Source organism: Cyprinodon tularosa, unplaced genomic scaffold (assembly GCF_016077235.1).
Source record: "Cyprinodon tularosa strain WSP-4 unplaced genomic scaffold, ASM1607723v1 ctg19, whole genome shotgun sequence".
Taxonomy (NCBI): Eukaryota; Metazoa; Chordata; class Actinopteri; order Cyprinodontiformes; family Cyprinodontidae; genus Cyprinodon; species Cyprinodon tularosa.
This window is the reverse complement of record NW_024038678.1, coordinates 2,064,194-2,080,939: the sequence shown is the minus strand read 5'-3', so window position 1 is coordinate 2,080,939 and position 16,746 is coordinate 2,064,194. Positions and strand designations below refer to the sequence as shown.

Below are 16,746 nucleotides of genomic sequence, written 5' to 3'. Positions count from 1 at the left end.
CTTACTATTACTGGTAAATAATTTTTTATCAGTCAGTTAATGAGTAATTGTGATGTTAAGAGCAATCCACCTGCTAGTAATATTTTGAGTGCATAAAAATGCTTAAGGTTCTAATATAAAGGGTTATGGCAGCATGCTAGATTGTTTACCTTCAGAAAATGTAAATTACGACCTATGAACATCTGCAATTCCATAGGGTTAAAAGCAAATACAGACACACCCAATAATTTGGTCACTTAGAAACATCTTTTTATACTAGTGGACACAAGTGAACCACTAAATGTAATTAAAAACAAAACAAAAACATATCTGTAAAGTCAGCAGCTCTTTTATTAAGGCACATAGACAAGTGGTTGGATTTGAAAATTAAAAACAAATAACTGAACAGAGGAAAATACCTAAACCAACCACCGACTCCAAAACAAAAACGCTCATTCTACTTGTGGCCTCCTCTCTTGCCGAGCACATGCTCCATGTCAGCGTGTTCGGATGTGTCCAATTTGATGTCATACTTGGCCAGGATCTTCATGATGGGCCTGATCTTCAGCCACCACTGTGTCTTTGGGATGCGGTGCCTGCGGTGAAGAGAAGGAGAGGGATCAGCCGTCATTACAACTGATGCTCTTCCCAGCACAATATTTGAGTTTAGAAGGCAGCTGTGCGGCTTACTCAAAATCTGTGTCAGCTTTCAGATCAGCAAGAGGCTGGAAGGTGAGTGCCCTTTTCCTCATGCCCAGCACACATGCAGAGTCTGGTGTGTTGGCAAAGATGCGACCTAAGAGGGCCACAAAAATCAAACAATGAATCCAAAAAGCTCTCACAGCGTGAGCGCAAAGTAGTGGTTTACAAACCATACAAGTCCATGTCTACTGATTAGAACACAATAATTATAATTTAAATGACAAAATATCAAAAAGTTATTATATTTCTCCATAAGGATTACTTTTTTCAAAGTTGATTCATTTTAATTATTTTCAATGATAGTTTCTCAGAAAATTGAAATATATCCCATAAGAAGAAAAAAAAAAAACTCTTAATGTCACTAATGTTACCCTGCTATAAAGTGTGTCTCTATACTTGGTCTGGGCTCCTTTTGCCATATCTAATGGGGCTTGGAGGAGACCGACCTGTGGCCCTGCTGAGGATACACTGATTTTTTTTCTTTGGAGATTCAACTGAAATTCACTGTTATATTGTTTATAACTGGAAAAAAATATTTACAGTAAATTTACAGTATAATAACCTTTGTGCTGCAAGCTGAATCGTCGCCAGATCTAAGTTTTCAGTCTCACAACAAATCCATTTTGAAAAACTACCGCAAAGTTGTCGGTCTTATAACAACCAGCGCGTTGGACCAATGACATGTTGGATGTACATGTAGGAATGATGACAGTCAGAAGGGCTTTGCTGGGGCATTACAGACATGGCTACGCTGGAGGATAGACCTGTCGATAACGTAATTGAGTTGGTTTTAGCTAAAATAGCGACAATTTCTTGTTTAAAAAAGAAGCAAATATAAGCACTTTGTGCATTTGTAGATGGGAAAGATATTTGTCCTTTTTTTCGATACAGGATTTGGAAAAAGTTTGATTTACCTGCTAACTCCGCTAGTTGTGAAAACACTCAAGAAGCTGCACGATTCGCTGCTACGATTGGCCGAAAGCGTATTATGGAAGGCGGGTAGTAGCTGGCACGTCACCCAATCAGCTCAAATTATTGTACTAAACGTCCCTCCTTTTCATGGACAGACTGAACGGCAGCCACCCCAGATTGATAACATCAGTTCTATACATATCAATCTGGCCACTGCCAGGTTAACAGAATCATATAGAAATATCAACATTTTTGCAAAACTCTGAGATTTCCTCTAACATTAATAAGTTTATCTTTTTCAGAGTAAACATTTTTGTAACTGAACTCTATTCTGTTACCATCCCACTGCATCATCTTCATTTCCTCTTCCACTTTAAAATTATGCTTGCGATGAGTGTGACCTTCTGCTTAATAGTGAAAAAATCCTGAGCTTCCTTAAATATAAATGAGAAATTGTAGTAGATAACAGGTTACCTACAGATATTTGTCAATTGTTTTTTTACATGTTCATGCTCTTATATATTTCTGCAGTGTAAAACACTTAAAAAGTGGGTTTGTTCATATTTGCCTTTAAGCTTTTCAATTAAAATAAAAACAACTGGCTCCAACCATTTACCCACATTGTGTATTCTTATGTGAAAAACTAAACAAAAACAACAAAATGGTTAATCAACTACTAGCAAATCTGTGTTGACATCAAAAAGTGAACCTACCATGCCTGTAGCACTCCTTAAGCTTCGAAGTCAGCCAGATAATAGATTTAGCTCCCATCTTTGTGGCAAAGTTTCTGTCAAAGGGTGTCGGAGTGCCGCCCTGCAGTTGAAATAGGACGGACTAATTAATCATGACTGAAAGAGGAAAACATGGCTTACAATAAGACTGCATTTTAATTCCCCTTGACCTGCTGCATGTGTCCAAGGATATTCTTGCGACAGTCAAAGATTCCTTTGCCTTCTTCAGAGTACAGGTTAAAGATGAAGTCTGTGGTGTAGTTAGCATTGCAGTTTTCATTCCTGATATGAAAGGAAAGAAAGTAGAAAGAAGGGAACAAAACTCAGAACTATCAAGTGGACATATTGCAAATAATTTAACAATTTCAAGGTGCCTCAAGGAGTGTAATCGCTAATCCCTTCTCCCAGCAGCTGTATAACTGGAGCTGCTACAAACAGACTCATTCCATGTTTACATCCCTACTGCCAAATTACACTGTTTTTTTTAGGGAATAGTTTTTTGGATTTATTTTTTTATGCAGACATATTACCTGCATATTTTGTTCCAGTTTTTAAATCATCCCACTCAGTTGCACATTAAATTTGATATGAGTATTTCATCATGCCTAAAGTCAAAAATAAATATAAGGGTACAAACACGGGGTGTTGTTTGTACCCTGGCGGAATTGTGGATCAATGAATGCCGACTACTCTCACATATTTTGGAACTGTCAATTTTGGAAAAATGTAAATGAAACTGTGAAGAAGATTCTGGAATATGATATTCCTATGAGTAGTGTGGAACCATATCTTTGCAATTTGAAGAATATCAAAGCAATGGTAAAAGACATGTATCTGATTAAGATATTATTATTAGCTACCAAAAAAGCAATTACGAGGGAATGGGGACAGGCAGACCCCCCTTGTCAAGAACAATGGTCTGGAATAATAGAAGAAATCTACGTCGTGGAAAAACTGACACATCGTCTAAGAGTTCAACAAACTCAAATGAAAGAAAAGAGGAGGAAATGGTCAACACTCAGGACAAAAGACAGCGACAAAGATAAAGAACAAGATAAGCTAGAAAGGTAGGGACAAAGGTAAAATAAAAAAAATTAAAAGCACCAATAAAAAGTTAAATGATAAAAATTTTTTTGATATGAGCAGGTTGTATTTGATAACAGTGTAAAAAAAAATTTTCTGCTCTAAGCACTTCCCTAAATCGCTGATAAAAACACGATTTCAAAGAAAAGTTCAGCTCATTTCAACTCTAGTGATCACTGCTCCCCTCTCTCCGTGCAGTGCTGCTGTTTGACAACATCTCAGCTCTATCTACTAGCATGAGGATAGCAAGAGCATAGGAATCCACAGCACTCTGCATTGCCACCGCCTTCGATGTGAACGCACCGTAAAAGGGGATCTACCAAGTATTAACACAAGGTCTAATAAGTATTTGAATGCAAAACACAAATTCTCAGATTTTTTATAAGGAAAATGTAAAAAAAAAAAAAAAAAAAAAATAGAAAACAATGCAAATATTTTCTTCTGTAGTACTCCATTAAATGTAATTCCTGTAAAAAACATTAAAGCGGATCTCCTAGGTTAGATGACTTTTTGTAGATAATCCAGATGTTTTAAGGTCAATCCCTTATTAGTTGCCCTAAATAACACGTTCAATTGATAATGCTCTGTTTTGCTGATGCATGTGTCCCAGGAGAAGAGTTAAATGGTTTTAGTTGCTCATGTATTCAGGTTAGGCTTTCCCTTCTGACCTGCAGTTGAATTAAACAAACCTGAGAATCAAGCCTCTCTTCACCGTTGTCTTCATCTTCTCAACAAGATGCTCTACGTTTGCCTGTGGTGAAATTTTCAAAAGCATAAAATAATTATCTAGAAGCTGGTATATCTCATACTGCAAAATCTGTTCCCTGACGGCTCTAAGCGAACCTCTAGGTCTTTAATATTGAATTTCTCCTCATAGATGTAGGCAGCATCAGCCCCGGCAGCCAATCCCGCCATGGTTGCCAGGTATCCACAGTATCCGCCCATCGTCTCGACAATAAAAACGCGCCTCTTCGTTCCGGCTGCAGACTGCTTGATTCTGTCACAGGTCTGCACAGAAAACAAACCAGGAATGTTTCAGGACTTTAGAATATCCATGTTTGGTTGTTAATTTTTGCTGTTTCACTACTGACGGAGGTGATGGTGTTCAGGGCTGTGTCGGCGCCAATGCTAAAGTCGGAGCCAGGGACGTTGTTGGAGACAGTTGCAGGGATCACCACCATAGGTATGCACATCTCCTCATATTTCTCTCTGGCCTGAACCAGCTCCAGTCCTCCAACATAGGCCTGTGGCAAAGAAAGTTTATTTTTACAGGTCCTACAGACATGAGGACAAAAGTGTCTAGTCTTACAATTTTAAAAATACACCCCCACCCCCTAAAAGACTGATAGATCTACAAAGCTTTACCTCAAATCCACCAATAATAATCAGAGCGTGGATGTTGAACTTGGCTATGTTCTCGCTGATTTTCTCCAAGTGTTTTCCTGGAAGGGTTCTTTAAGGAAACAAACACATGTTCGGCTAAAGAACTACAAACGTAGATAAAAGAGTCACAGAAATATCAAGCAGATCTCTTTCACCTCTTGGTTCCCAGTATAGAGCCTCCTTTTCCAGTCCAGCCACTTACCCCGGTCCAGTTTATGGGCTCGATCTGCAGTCAGACAGGATGACCACATTAAAATGTTTAAAACACAAATATTCAAAGCAGCTTCTAGAAATTCCATAAAAAAAAATAAACAAATATTCAAAACGCAAAATAATTGAAATATATTTTGTTTTTTTATGATTAAAAACTACAAGACATTAAGTGAAATCAAGGTGAAAAAGACTTTGTTAGGAGTACAACTACTGTCATGTATGCAAAGCAGAATAAAGTATGAATGGAATATTTTTTTGTCTCTAAGTTATAAATAAGATACATCCACATCATGACTGCAATAAATCTTCAAACATCTAGATTTCCAATGCTAATGCTTTTCCTAATTTATGACATTTTCCTACTGACCAGTTGTTAAACATGATTGTTTATCATCCAAGTTATCGTTTTGGTAACTTGGATATAAACACCCCTTTGGGAAGAATCGTGAGGTTAAAGGTCTGCAGTGTCCACCCCTGTTTTAAAGCTGAGTGGAACTGTTTCATAGAATACTACCAGTAATCCAATGTTCCCGTATGTTTGTGCTACTCTACCTACTGTAAATTAAGTTTTTTTTAAAAAGGTAATAATTTAAACTTTTGAAAAGACCCGTCCTCTCCACTTAAAAAAAAAAAAAAAAAAATGCACGTGCACAACCCTGTACCCGCAGCCGAGAGGGGACGCCTATTAAACGTGTGCAAGAGCATGCACAAGCCCATTTCTGCTCATGCGCGCTATTTTTAAAAGTTGCTGTTTGCATTGTTCATACAAGCTTACTTTCCAAAAGAAGATTTGCAATTTTTCCACTATGTCAGTGTAACGCTTATTTAAGGCTAGGCGCCTGACTGCAGCCAGTTATAATAGGCACTCAGATAGGTTCGCCTATGGAGCCCGTGGGTGTGAACAAAATACCATTAGACCGAAGTATGTTTCAATTATTATATTCAAGTTTGAGTCTTTTTCAAATATATATATATAAAGGTATGCAATATTAATAATATTTATAACAACAGTGACTTCTTTTATGATATAACCAAAAATACGACAAGAAACAAAAACAAACAAACACATCAACAAAACAATAAATCCTTATGTCACCCAAGAGTTTCCTTTTTAGTCCATTCATGAATCTAGAGTGATTCAACGGTTCATCAATCAATGTCTGATTGTTGTAGGGTTTTTCTTGTCCATAACCCAAAGCAAATAAGTTCAGAATGAGAAAGTAACTTGGTTCATGTAAATCCTACCGCGAAGCTGCGGTGATCCGGTAGCTCGCCATCTTGACGTGACACAGGGGGTGAAAAAAACCTGACCTAAACAAGGTCATAAATAAAAATACAAATTAGCTATCATATTTAAACATTGTTCAAATGTTATTCAAAATAAATAAACATTCAACAATTACAACATAAATAAATAACTTCATTTCAATAAGTGTTTCTCATGAATTTAAATTAAAGATCGCGATCAGATTAAAGTTACTAGTACAAATCAAAGTAAAGTTACTAGTACAAATCAAAGTAAAGTTACCGGTACAGATCAAAGTAAAGTTACCGGTACAGATCAAAGTAAAGTGCACTTTTTAAATTCCATCTAAGTTTAATTGACGCAGTCAATTAAACTTAATTGACTTCCATATCATTTCAAAAAAAGAATTGTTTTTTTCCTCTTATTCCTCACAAAAAAAAAATATGTCTAAGCCCAGAGTTCTGTAGGCTTTTAGCAAAATTTAATAAAAAGTAACTAAAACTGCCCTAAAAGGACGAATCTACAAAAATCAAAAGGCCTATTTAATATTTTAACAATATATAATCTATTCGGCCACAAAATTAACAAAAGAAAATGACCTTTTAAATCAATAAATAAACTTTTCAGTCATTAATGCACAGATTTAGTGGGCGTGTCGCCACCGCATTTCTATTTCTAAAGAAAAACAAAATACGTAAATTAAACGACTCACCGTCGAGCGGTCGACAGAAAACACTCAGTTAAATCCTTCGGCCGTCTTAATAAGCCTTGATCCAGCCGTATTCTTCTATTAGTTTAGAAGACGCCGAGACGAGCAGCTAGCCACAGCGACAGCAGCAACAGCTATTCAGATCTGAGTCACCTGTGACCCGGAACTTAAAGGGTGCTATCAATTTGACCCGCCAAAATAAAATACGGGTTCTTATTTTATGCAGGTTACATCAGACTCACCACCGGTAAGTGAAAATTGGGACCAGCATGTAGGACGGCCTTATGTAAACATATCGCCAGAAAGATTGACAATTAGGACCACTTATTTTGATGATCCACCCGGAAAAAAGAACATCCTCCACTATACCTTTAGTAAGCTGAGTAAAAATGAAAAAAAAAATTAATAAAAAAAAGTTAGGAAGTTAGTTAGAAGTAAAAAAAAAAAAAAAAAAAAAAAAAAAAAAAAAAAAAAAAAAAAAGAAAAAAAAACAGGTTATTGTATCTGCATTTATGTTCTGAAGGTTAAGTTTTTTAAATATTTTTTTTCTTAAACCATATTGGTTGTTTTTTGTAGGAATTACATTGGCCTTGATTTTTTTTTTTTTGATGATTTTTTTATGCAAATACTAATGCAACAAAATGGTTAAGGTTTTGTTCTGCCCTCCAGTAACACTCTTTCTTGAAACATTGAATTTTAAAGTATTTAACTGAGCGCAAAATAAAAGGACAAGTAGCTATAAAAACAGCACTGGAGTCTAGACACATAACTATAAAGTTACTGGCTATTCTAAATTGTGGGTTTCTGTGTTGCCTTGCTATGAAGAGGCAACCTTTCTTTCTTCCTAATAACTGGTAGACACCATCACCCATGACCCTGCTCTAATAGATGGGTATGAGACCTAAGATAGATAGATCAATCAAAACTCTTGGTAAGGTAATACAATTACGCCAAAGGTTATTAATACAGGGGAATAGGACAGGAGATGAGGATGTCTTAAATGACAATAAAAGTTAAATGAATCAATTCTTCTTTGCTTCTTTGCATTTGTATTTTTCAATTTCTGCCCTTGCTGTTCCTCTCTAAGCCTCTGAGGCTTTAAGGCCTCCGTGCCATTGTACCATCCACAGACTCACTGATCCAATTTAAATCTGGACTCTGGCTGGGCAACCCCAAAATGTTCTTAAATCACAAGAAACAGGGTGTTAAAATAAAACAAAAAACAAAACAATTTCTTTAAACCTGCTGGTGTATGAATATTTTTGGGCATGACTGTATAATTCTGTATTTAACTCCACTGTTTCCTTAATATTTTAGATGATTGTATTTCTACAGTTCCTCCTCCTTTGTAACTGACTGAATAATCTCTCCCTTTCAATCCCTGATCATCCTAATGAAATGTTTTCTAGTGGTGTAATGTCATATGTATAACCTTTCAAAACCACTCACCATTGGCTGTATAAAATTGCTTTATAAATTAGGTTTATTGTCCCCCCCCCCCCCCCCCCCCATCTATAACACAGGTATTAAACAGCTACCTGTCCATGAGCCAGACCATCAAAACCATCATGGACAGCAAACATGGAGTGGCCTTGGATGATGCCCATCTTCACTGCTGCACGGACCGCAGCGTTCATGCCCGCACAGGGAGCCCCGATATTCATAACGGCCACGTTGATGTTGCTCTGCCATTAGGAGAGAAGCAGCCCAGGTGTCAGTGTGGAGCCAGAATATCATAGATCATTTTGATTGTTTTGGTCTGGTGCAAAATAAAGAGAGTGATGTATGCAGACCTTCACATCTGGAGGATTTATGTGTGCCAGCAGCTTGTAAGTGTTCCAGTTGTTTTCGAAACTCCTGCAAGACAATTAGGGCTTAAAAAAGTGACATTATCAGCTAAACTCAAAGTAAATAATCACTACTTTAAATTTAGATTTTTTTTTTTTATAGCAGTCAGAGTTTGTTCTTGATTTCTGGTAGAATTACTTAAATCATCAGAGTCTAAATATGCAGAGAAACTCAACAGCTCATTATGCAGCTACGAAGTATCCCCCCCCCAATCCTATTAAGTTTTTATTTTCGTCATTTATAGAACAAGCTTATTTTCTAGGATATGAGAGACATACTTTCCCCTGAGCTTGAGAGCTTCATCAAATTTTCCAGAACCCATGGCAGCAGTCACATCTTTAGTCTACAAGGTAAAGAGCAGGAAGAAAGGAGAGCTGAGAAAATACATCCTTCTACTGCAAAAGCAGCAAGAATACTGATACATACCACCTGGACACACTCCATTAGGGGCAGTCTCACTGCCTGGTTTCCAGACAGACTGACCACACAGGCGGGAGTGTCCGGTGTGGCCTCCAGCAGGGCCATCACCGCCTCCACACCCATCCTGCTGCCCTGAGGGATGCACAGACGCTCAGATCAGCACTTTGTGTGGGAACAAGTAAGGCGGCTCAAAGCTTATCTGAGGCAGTCACCAGGATCCTGTCGAAAGCAGATGGCGTTCCCCCTCTCTGGACGTGTCCGAGGATGGTGGTTCGGGTATCAAAGCCAAGCCTGTCGGTCACCAACTGAGAACATATGAAAATGCAACTTTTTAAGTTTTCCTATAGATACAGTCAGAGGTGAGAGAAAAGAGCTTTACCTTTTTTATTTGATCGGATGTGATTAGTTGGCCGTCTCTGGCGATCGCACCCTCCGCAACAATGATCACATTCAGACGAGAACCTCGAGCCCTTTGCTAAAATATATAGATTATTTTAAAATGACAAAAATATCTTTTAGGCTTGCATGGACATATTGTAATATTTTTACAATTACTACATTCATGTAGTTGTTGTAATTTAATGTGATTGACCAACACAAATGAAAAAAAAACTGACAAGCTGAGGAAACTTATTGACAGCATGATTTTTTCCTGGAGTCCACTGAAATGCTCTTTATGGAATAGTGGCAATAAGGAAGCCAGTTTTGAAAGAAAGCCATTGAAAGGCCTATTTGCCATAAGCCATGTAGCAAACACAGCAAACATACAGGGAAAGCTCTTTGGTGAAATGAGTTCAATTTTGGATGCAAACTGCAACTGAAAAATAATACCCCATATCACCCTCTACACACTATTCCCAATGTAAAGCATGTCAATGGCAGCATAATGCTATAGGGATGTTTTTCTGCAGCAGGGACTATTTGCAGGTCAGAGCTAATGTGAAGACAACCCTGACAAACCAATTAAGTGTTCACCTTCCAGCATAAAAATAATTAAATAGATCAAATCATATGAATGTGTTAGAAAGGCCTAGTTAAAGTCCAGTCCTTAACAGGATAGAAAATATTTCGCAAATCAGGAACAATGTTGAAAATCTGAACAAAACAAGGTTATATCAGCAAAAAGTGGTTGGTTCTTCTAACCACCTTCTATTGAAATGAACTCTCTTACAAACTCATGCCTTGTTTAAATATATGCGTCAAAGTTACGTTTGTAGCTGCAGCATAAAGAAATAAAGGATGTCAGGGGCTGTCATGTTGACATGTTATGATGTCATCAACAAATAAAAAAAGGCTTACTTACGTCCGTCAGCCTCCTGCAGAGGTGGTTCTCCCAGCCTTCATCTGGTGGCATCTCTGGAATGAAAACCCAGTCGGCCCCGCAGGCCAGAGCGGAGGCCAGGGCCAGGTATCTGCAGCCAGACACAGACCAAAACAATCAAAGAAAGTCTGATATGCCTGACTAAGGCAAACGATAAACTATAAGACTGAATAATTTGAAAATCTAGTCTTCATTTTTTTACAGAAATCTGTCTTTTGTTAAAATGACAGAATCTTTTTTAATTTAATTTAGAAACATGCTTTTAATGACTAGAAGAAGACTTTCATAACAGAAAAAGAGTGACTGATGGTTTTATCGCACAAATCTTTCTTCCATAATTTATACTGACTTTTATTTCAATAAACACAAGAACATTGCAAATGAAATTATAAAAGCAGTTTAATTCAAGGTTTTAGGATCACATGCAGAGATGCACAAAGAAAGCACAAAGAACTGACCCGCAGTGTCTGCCCATCACTTCCAGGATAAATGTCCTCTGATGGCTGCAAATAAAGACAAAACATTTATATAAAACAGGACAAAAAAAATAAAATATTAAGCATTTATTAAAAATGATGGGGAAAACAATTAGCCTATACAAGATTCATTCTGTCTTTACTTTCCATCAAGTTTTGATCTTCCAGATCCCCCAAATACATGCAAATATCAGATAAAGAAAATAAAACGAAATGCGAAAAAGGCAGTTTGCATATAGTGATTTCCAGAGGTGGGTATTAATTAGTTACATTTACTTGAGTAACATTTGAAAATAATGTACTTTAAGCAGTAAGTTTACTGTGCCGTACTTCTTACTTTTACTTGAGTAATATTGTTTGAAATTATAGCTATTCCTATTAGAGTAAAATCTGACTACTCTGTTCTCTGTGAGTAATTTGAACTCTTCTTCTGCACTAATTTGTTCTTGTATATTCATGACATTCATTTATATTCTTTAGGGAACAAAACACACAACAACTTGCACATAAAGTCTGTTTGCCAGCATCATTTCTAAACATTAAATCTGATGTCAGTATCCAATAATTACTCAGTACTCAAGTGGCCTTTTTACCAAATTCTTTTTTTATTTTTCCCTGAGTAAAAAAATGTTAAAGTAGTACTACTCTTTCTTGAGTACAATTTTTTGGATACTCTACCCCTAAATAGAGGGTAAAGCACACCAGTGAGGCCTTGAACTAACACTGTTAATTCATAGAAACCCATCATACCCAGGTTGATGGGGGCATGATGGGTATTGACATTTTATAATGTTACTCTTATCTGGCGCAAAACCAACACATTATTCAAGAGAAAGAATCAAACATGTGGCTGGGTGCTAATTTCCTGCTTCTGGACCTGAAGGAGAATGTTTATCATCAGGTTATGCAGCAGGGCAATGATCCATAGCATACCAGCAAGCCCATTAATGAATGACTCAACAAAAGTAACAAAAAGGAAAAAAAAACATGTGGCCTAGTCAAAGTCTGGACTTAAATGTGATTGGATTGCTGTAGTGTGACCTTAAGGAGGAATCCAACTTCCCTCATGAGGATCATGGTCACTGTTTGTTGGTTATTAAAATCACAATGAGTAGAACAACTATTAGATTTAGAGACTTCTATCATTGTTCATTTATCATTGAATAGTTTTATTCCATTATTGGACAAAAACTGTTTCTTGGCTCATTTGTTAAAGGATTTCAAGAATTAAGTGTGACAACAAAAATAAAATACAAGCAATATTTCAAATATTGTATCAATTGACATTCATAAATTTGACTCCCTCAGGTTTCTATTTGGTTTTCTGTTTCTATGTGTTTGATAAAGAAAAGTTGTAAAAGCCTGTCTGACCTCTGTGCTGTTGTAGTGATGGCGTCCACCACCTCGATGATGCGGTGGAGGGCAGAGTCAGTGCCAATGGTCATGTCAGTGCCACAGAAGTCGTTGTCGATTGAGCCAACCATGCCGACGATGTTCAAGTGGGATGATTTCTTGGCTTCTTCTTGTGTAATCTTCCCTGCAGCAAAGAAAGGAAGAAATCCTGTTTAAACAGACTAAATGTGTGTTTCTCAATATTATGAATCTGAACAGTTAATAACTTGGATCAGAACCTTTAATAAGAAGGAAAATATAAGGTCTTATTTCTTTATTTACCAGCGCTGACCAGGTCGGCCAACAAGCTGCTCCACTCCGTCCTAAACTGGTTGGCTCCGGTCAGACTGCCGTCACCTCCAATCACACACAGGTTGGTGATTCCGAGCTTCACTAGGTTACAGGCTGCCTTCATACGGCCCTCCCTGCTCCTGAAGTCTTTGCAACGAGCGCTGCCGATGACGGTGCCACCCTGGGACAGAGAGAAGCTGCTTTATTCTGACTAAAACTCTGACATTTACAAAGAGCCCTAATTCAAACCCAGTGGTGAGGACTGAAGGAAAATGAGGAGGATATTTTAAAAGGTACAATGTCACATCCACTCAACAGCTCATTCACACCAGGCCTTCTTATGAGCGTCAGACTTACAGCATCTTTGCAATCCTTCAATCAAATGGCAAAATCAGTATCAAGTTCAAAGTCTCTGTGTTCCAGCTGGAACATTTAAAATGTCACTTCAGATAACTGGGCTGCTTCATGAGTAACGTTCTCGCGGATTTATCTCCTACATTGGACCATGCATCAAGATTAAAGTTGAGCCGATACAGTTGTTTTTAAAGTCCGACGTCAATTATTCTGACATCAGTCTAATTGATCCAGGTACACGCTGACAATTTTTTGGGGAGTGATTTTTTTTTATAGATTTTCTTCCTCCATTTATGTGATGACAATGATAATGATACCCAATTCTCAATTTAAACAAAACTAAAACCTATAAGAACAAACTAGAGAAGCACTTTTAGAGCGCAGACCTCTGCCAAGCAGCAAATGTTGCGCCATATTGTGACTTACACCTATAGCTAAAACTTGCACAAGATCTGGATCAATACCAAATTTTTATAAATTGTTCCTTGACATGAGGCACACCTTTGGGAAGAATTTCTTTAAAATCCTTTCATAAATTTAAAAATAAGGCAAAGCATGTGTCTGAAGCCTCTGGTGCTTGTTCTGCTCTCAACTTCTTCATTCACTCTCCACTTGCTTTCTGGTTCAATCAGCAGATTGTGACTTCAAGCAAACATGGCTCACCTTTCCTATGTTTCTGTCTTTGGTATAATACTTCTGGACTTTTTTAGACTGATCCTGAAGCTGTCAATAAACACTGCTGCCACTCTCTGTTTAACTTTTTCCTCCAAATAATGAATTATCCTTTGCAAAATTCCTGTATCCAGATTATGATGTTGATCCTCACCAACATTTAATGGAAAGTTCCTTGAACTGAGGCACAACTAAATTTCATTAAAAACTATTCATAACCTTTCAAGTTATCCTGTAAACAGAGGAACAGGCCAATACACACTCAACTAAATACATAGCTCCTTGGTGGAGGTAATGAATCAAAACATTGACAACGGACAGCAAATGAAAGGAGCAGCAATGTATGTGCTTCATGTGATCTCAAGGCACGGCTGCTGAACGCATTAGTGAATCGGCAAACCCATTCACATGTTGACCAATATACAAACAACAATAAAACACTAAAAATAGACCAAAATATCAGCCAGCCAATGTATTGTTCAACCTCTAATTAATTAATTAGAGCAGCGGTGGGCAATTCCAGCTCCCAGGGGCCGGTATCCTGCAACTATTAAATCCATCTGTGGTTCAGCACACCTGAATTAAATGCCTGAGTTACATCCTCAGTATGTATTTAGTTCCTCCAGAGTCCTCTCAATCATCTAATTACTAGATTCAGGTGTGTTGAACCAAAGGCACAGCTAAAAGTTGCAGGATACGGGCCCTCAAGAGCCTGCTTTCTTTAGATTAATCTTTTGCAAATTAGTAACATGATGATGGATCTTAAGATATGTTATTTCCAAAACATGAGACGATGGATGGATGGATGGATGGATGGATGGATGGATGGATGGATGGATGGATGGATGGATGGATGGATGGATGGATGGATGGATGGATGGATGGATGGATGGATGGATGGATGGATGGATGGATGGATGGATGGATGGATGGTAGACAGACTTATGAAACAAATAAAAACTGCAAATAATTGTATATATGAATAAATGTCAAGATCGAATAAAAAAAACAAACAGCAACCTCAACATGTTCAAAAAAAAAATATTAAGGAGCTCTCCAGTTTTGAGCCAGCTTCATTCATATAATGTTAGATATCTTACATACAGCCTATTAATACATATTTTGACCATACTTTATTTTGTTTTTCCATTCTTATCCAAGTCTAGCGTTTTTAAGACAATATGTTCAACTTATTAAAATTTTGTGACCCGATCCTTTAGGATGACACATTTTCTGCTCTTTCTACTTCCAAAATGACAAACCGCGATTGTTTGTAAAGTGAGTGAACTGCACTCACCAGCTGAAGCATCATAGAAACGCTCTCCCATGTGGCCGGCCGGATGTGATCGCCTCCATCCACTAGGCCTTGGTAACCCTGCATTGCATGGAAATGATTATCTTTCTCAGAATACACATATCCTAGTATTTACTTGATATATCGTAATGAGGTAGCGCCTACCTCATGTACAAAGAAGACTTTGGCTCCGGTATAGATACCCACTCTGACTGTGGCTCTCACTGCAGCGTTCATACCTGATGGCCACAAACATTTTCAACTACAATGGGAGTTTCATTCAAACACAATGATTCTCAGCAACGATTCTCCCTCAAGTTCATGGTCAGATAAAAAAAGTCTTAGCCTGATCTTGACCTTTAAGTGAGTTAACCTTCACCTTGGCACAACATGAGACAAAAATAGCCATGTGGAAAAAAGATCTGGGTTTGGTGGATTCCAAGTCATGAGCTTCTGTCCCCTTGATACTGGAACACTACAAGCCTCTGTGGGAGTTTGTGTTGTGACAAGCAATGTGGCATGTGGTAGCTCTTGTTTCAGCAGACAGCAGCTGAAGGATCAGTGGGCGTTTCTTTTCTCCATACCAGAAAAAGGTCAACACCACTAAAATTAGCCCCAAAGGGGTGAAAAATAAGGAAAGTGATGAGGGCTTAAAAAAAGGCACAAAAAGATTGATGGCTGGTGAGAAACACAATCCAGGAATACAAGGACATTAAAACATCACATACTTGAGTTGGGTATAATGCCAACTTTGATATGCAAATTTCAATTGTAAAATAAAATAGAAATTAAACCATAACGGCTTCTAATTTCAATGGACAAATATTTAAATTTCATATAATTTCATATAAATATATTAGATAAAATAAAATTGACAAATGATCAATTAGGATGCAGTAATTCCCAGAGATATGCGTTTATTAATTCGGCCGTCATTAATAGGACCTTAATATCTTAAAAAATACACTTTATATCTTAAGATTTGCAGTCATAATACCTTTATTGGCCTCAAAAATAAAACTTTTGAGAGACGACTGGGATTCAGGCCCGACAGCAGAAAGAAAGATGTTTTTTTAACTAGTTGTTTTTTTTTTCCTCATATTAAACGTGCACATATAAAAATATCCTTTTTTAATTCTCCTCACCTTGAGCGTCTCCTCCTGATGTCAGCACGGCTATGGACCTTCCAATGCCCATCTTGGTTGGATCCATAGTTGAATGGAGGTCTTTGGACATGTTTCACCGAAGATGAGTGTCCTAGGCGAAGGGTGGAAATGATGAGCAGAAATAAGTGACTAGATGTTCTTATACTTTCTGCTTGTCAGGAGAGTCACGAGCGACGGCTCAGGCTTTACCGAATACTGTTACTATTCTTGCCCCCCCCCTCTCTGAAACCGTCACCACTTACACATACAGCCAAACTAAATATAAGCAGGGCCAGAGACCACAGAGGACAGTTACACACAGGCAAAAAAAAACACACCGGACAGTAATCAATCTCATGATGAGACAATTCCAATTAATACAGTTATGTGGACATGTGACTAATCTCAAGAGCAGAAAGATGACATCCAAATTTTTTCTCTATTAAATATACAATGGCTAAAAAAATAAAAATAAAAAAAAAGTACGAATTTCAACTGAAGGATCTATAAAAAATGTGTTTAAAAAGCATATTAATGAAAAAATGCCAAGTAAGTTTTGTTTCTATTTGGATTCA

The 16,746-nt window shown here is 37.5% G+C and overlaps 1 protein-coding gene across 1 annotated transcript; it reads right to left on the bottom strand.

The window, feature by feature from the left end:
- Positions 1-310: 310 nt before the first annotated feature.
- On the bottom strand, positions 311-16,259 carry pfkma (phosphofructokinase, muscle a). Its single transcript, XM_038283111.1, has 22 exons — positions 16,172-16,259; positions 15,192-15,265; positions 15,030-15,107; positions 12,698-12,887; positions 12,395-12,560; positions 11,006-11,050; positions 10,530-10,638; positions 9,606-9,701; positions 9,439-9,531; positions 9,233-9,358; positions 9,085-9,149; positions 8,752-8,815; positions 8,497-8,643; positions 4,946-5,016; positions 4,773-4,860; positions 4,499-4,651; positions 4,251-4,415; positions 4,097-4,158; positions 2,495-2,606; positions 2,307-2,406; positions 670-775; positions 311-575 (listed from the first exon to the last, which is right to left on the bottom strand). Exons 1-22 carry the CDS (start codon positions 16,236-16,238, stop codon positions 437-439), a joined length of 2,316 nt encoding a protein of 771 aa, XP_038139039.1. The 5' UTR covers positions 16,239-16,259; the 3' UTR covers positions 311-436.
- Between the last annotated feature and the right edge of the window lie 487 nt (positions 16,260-16,746).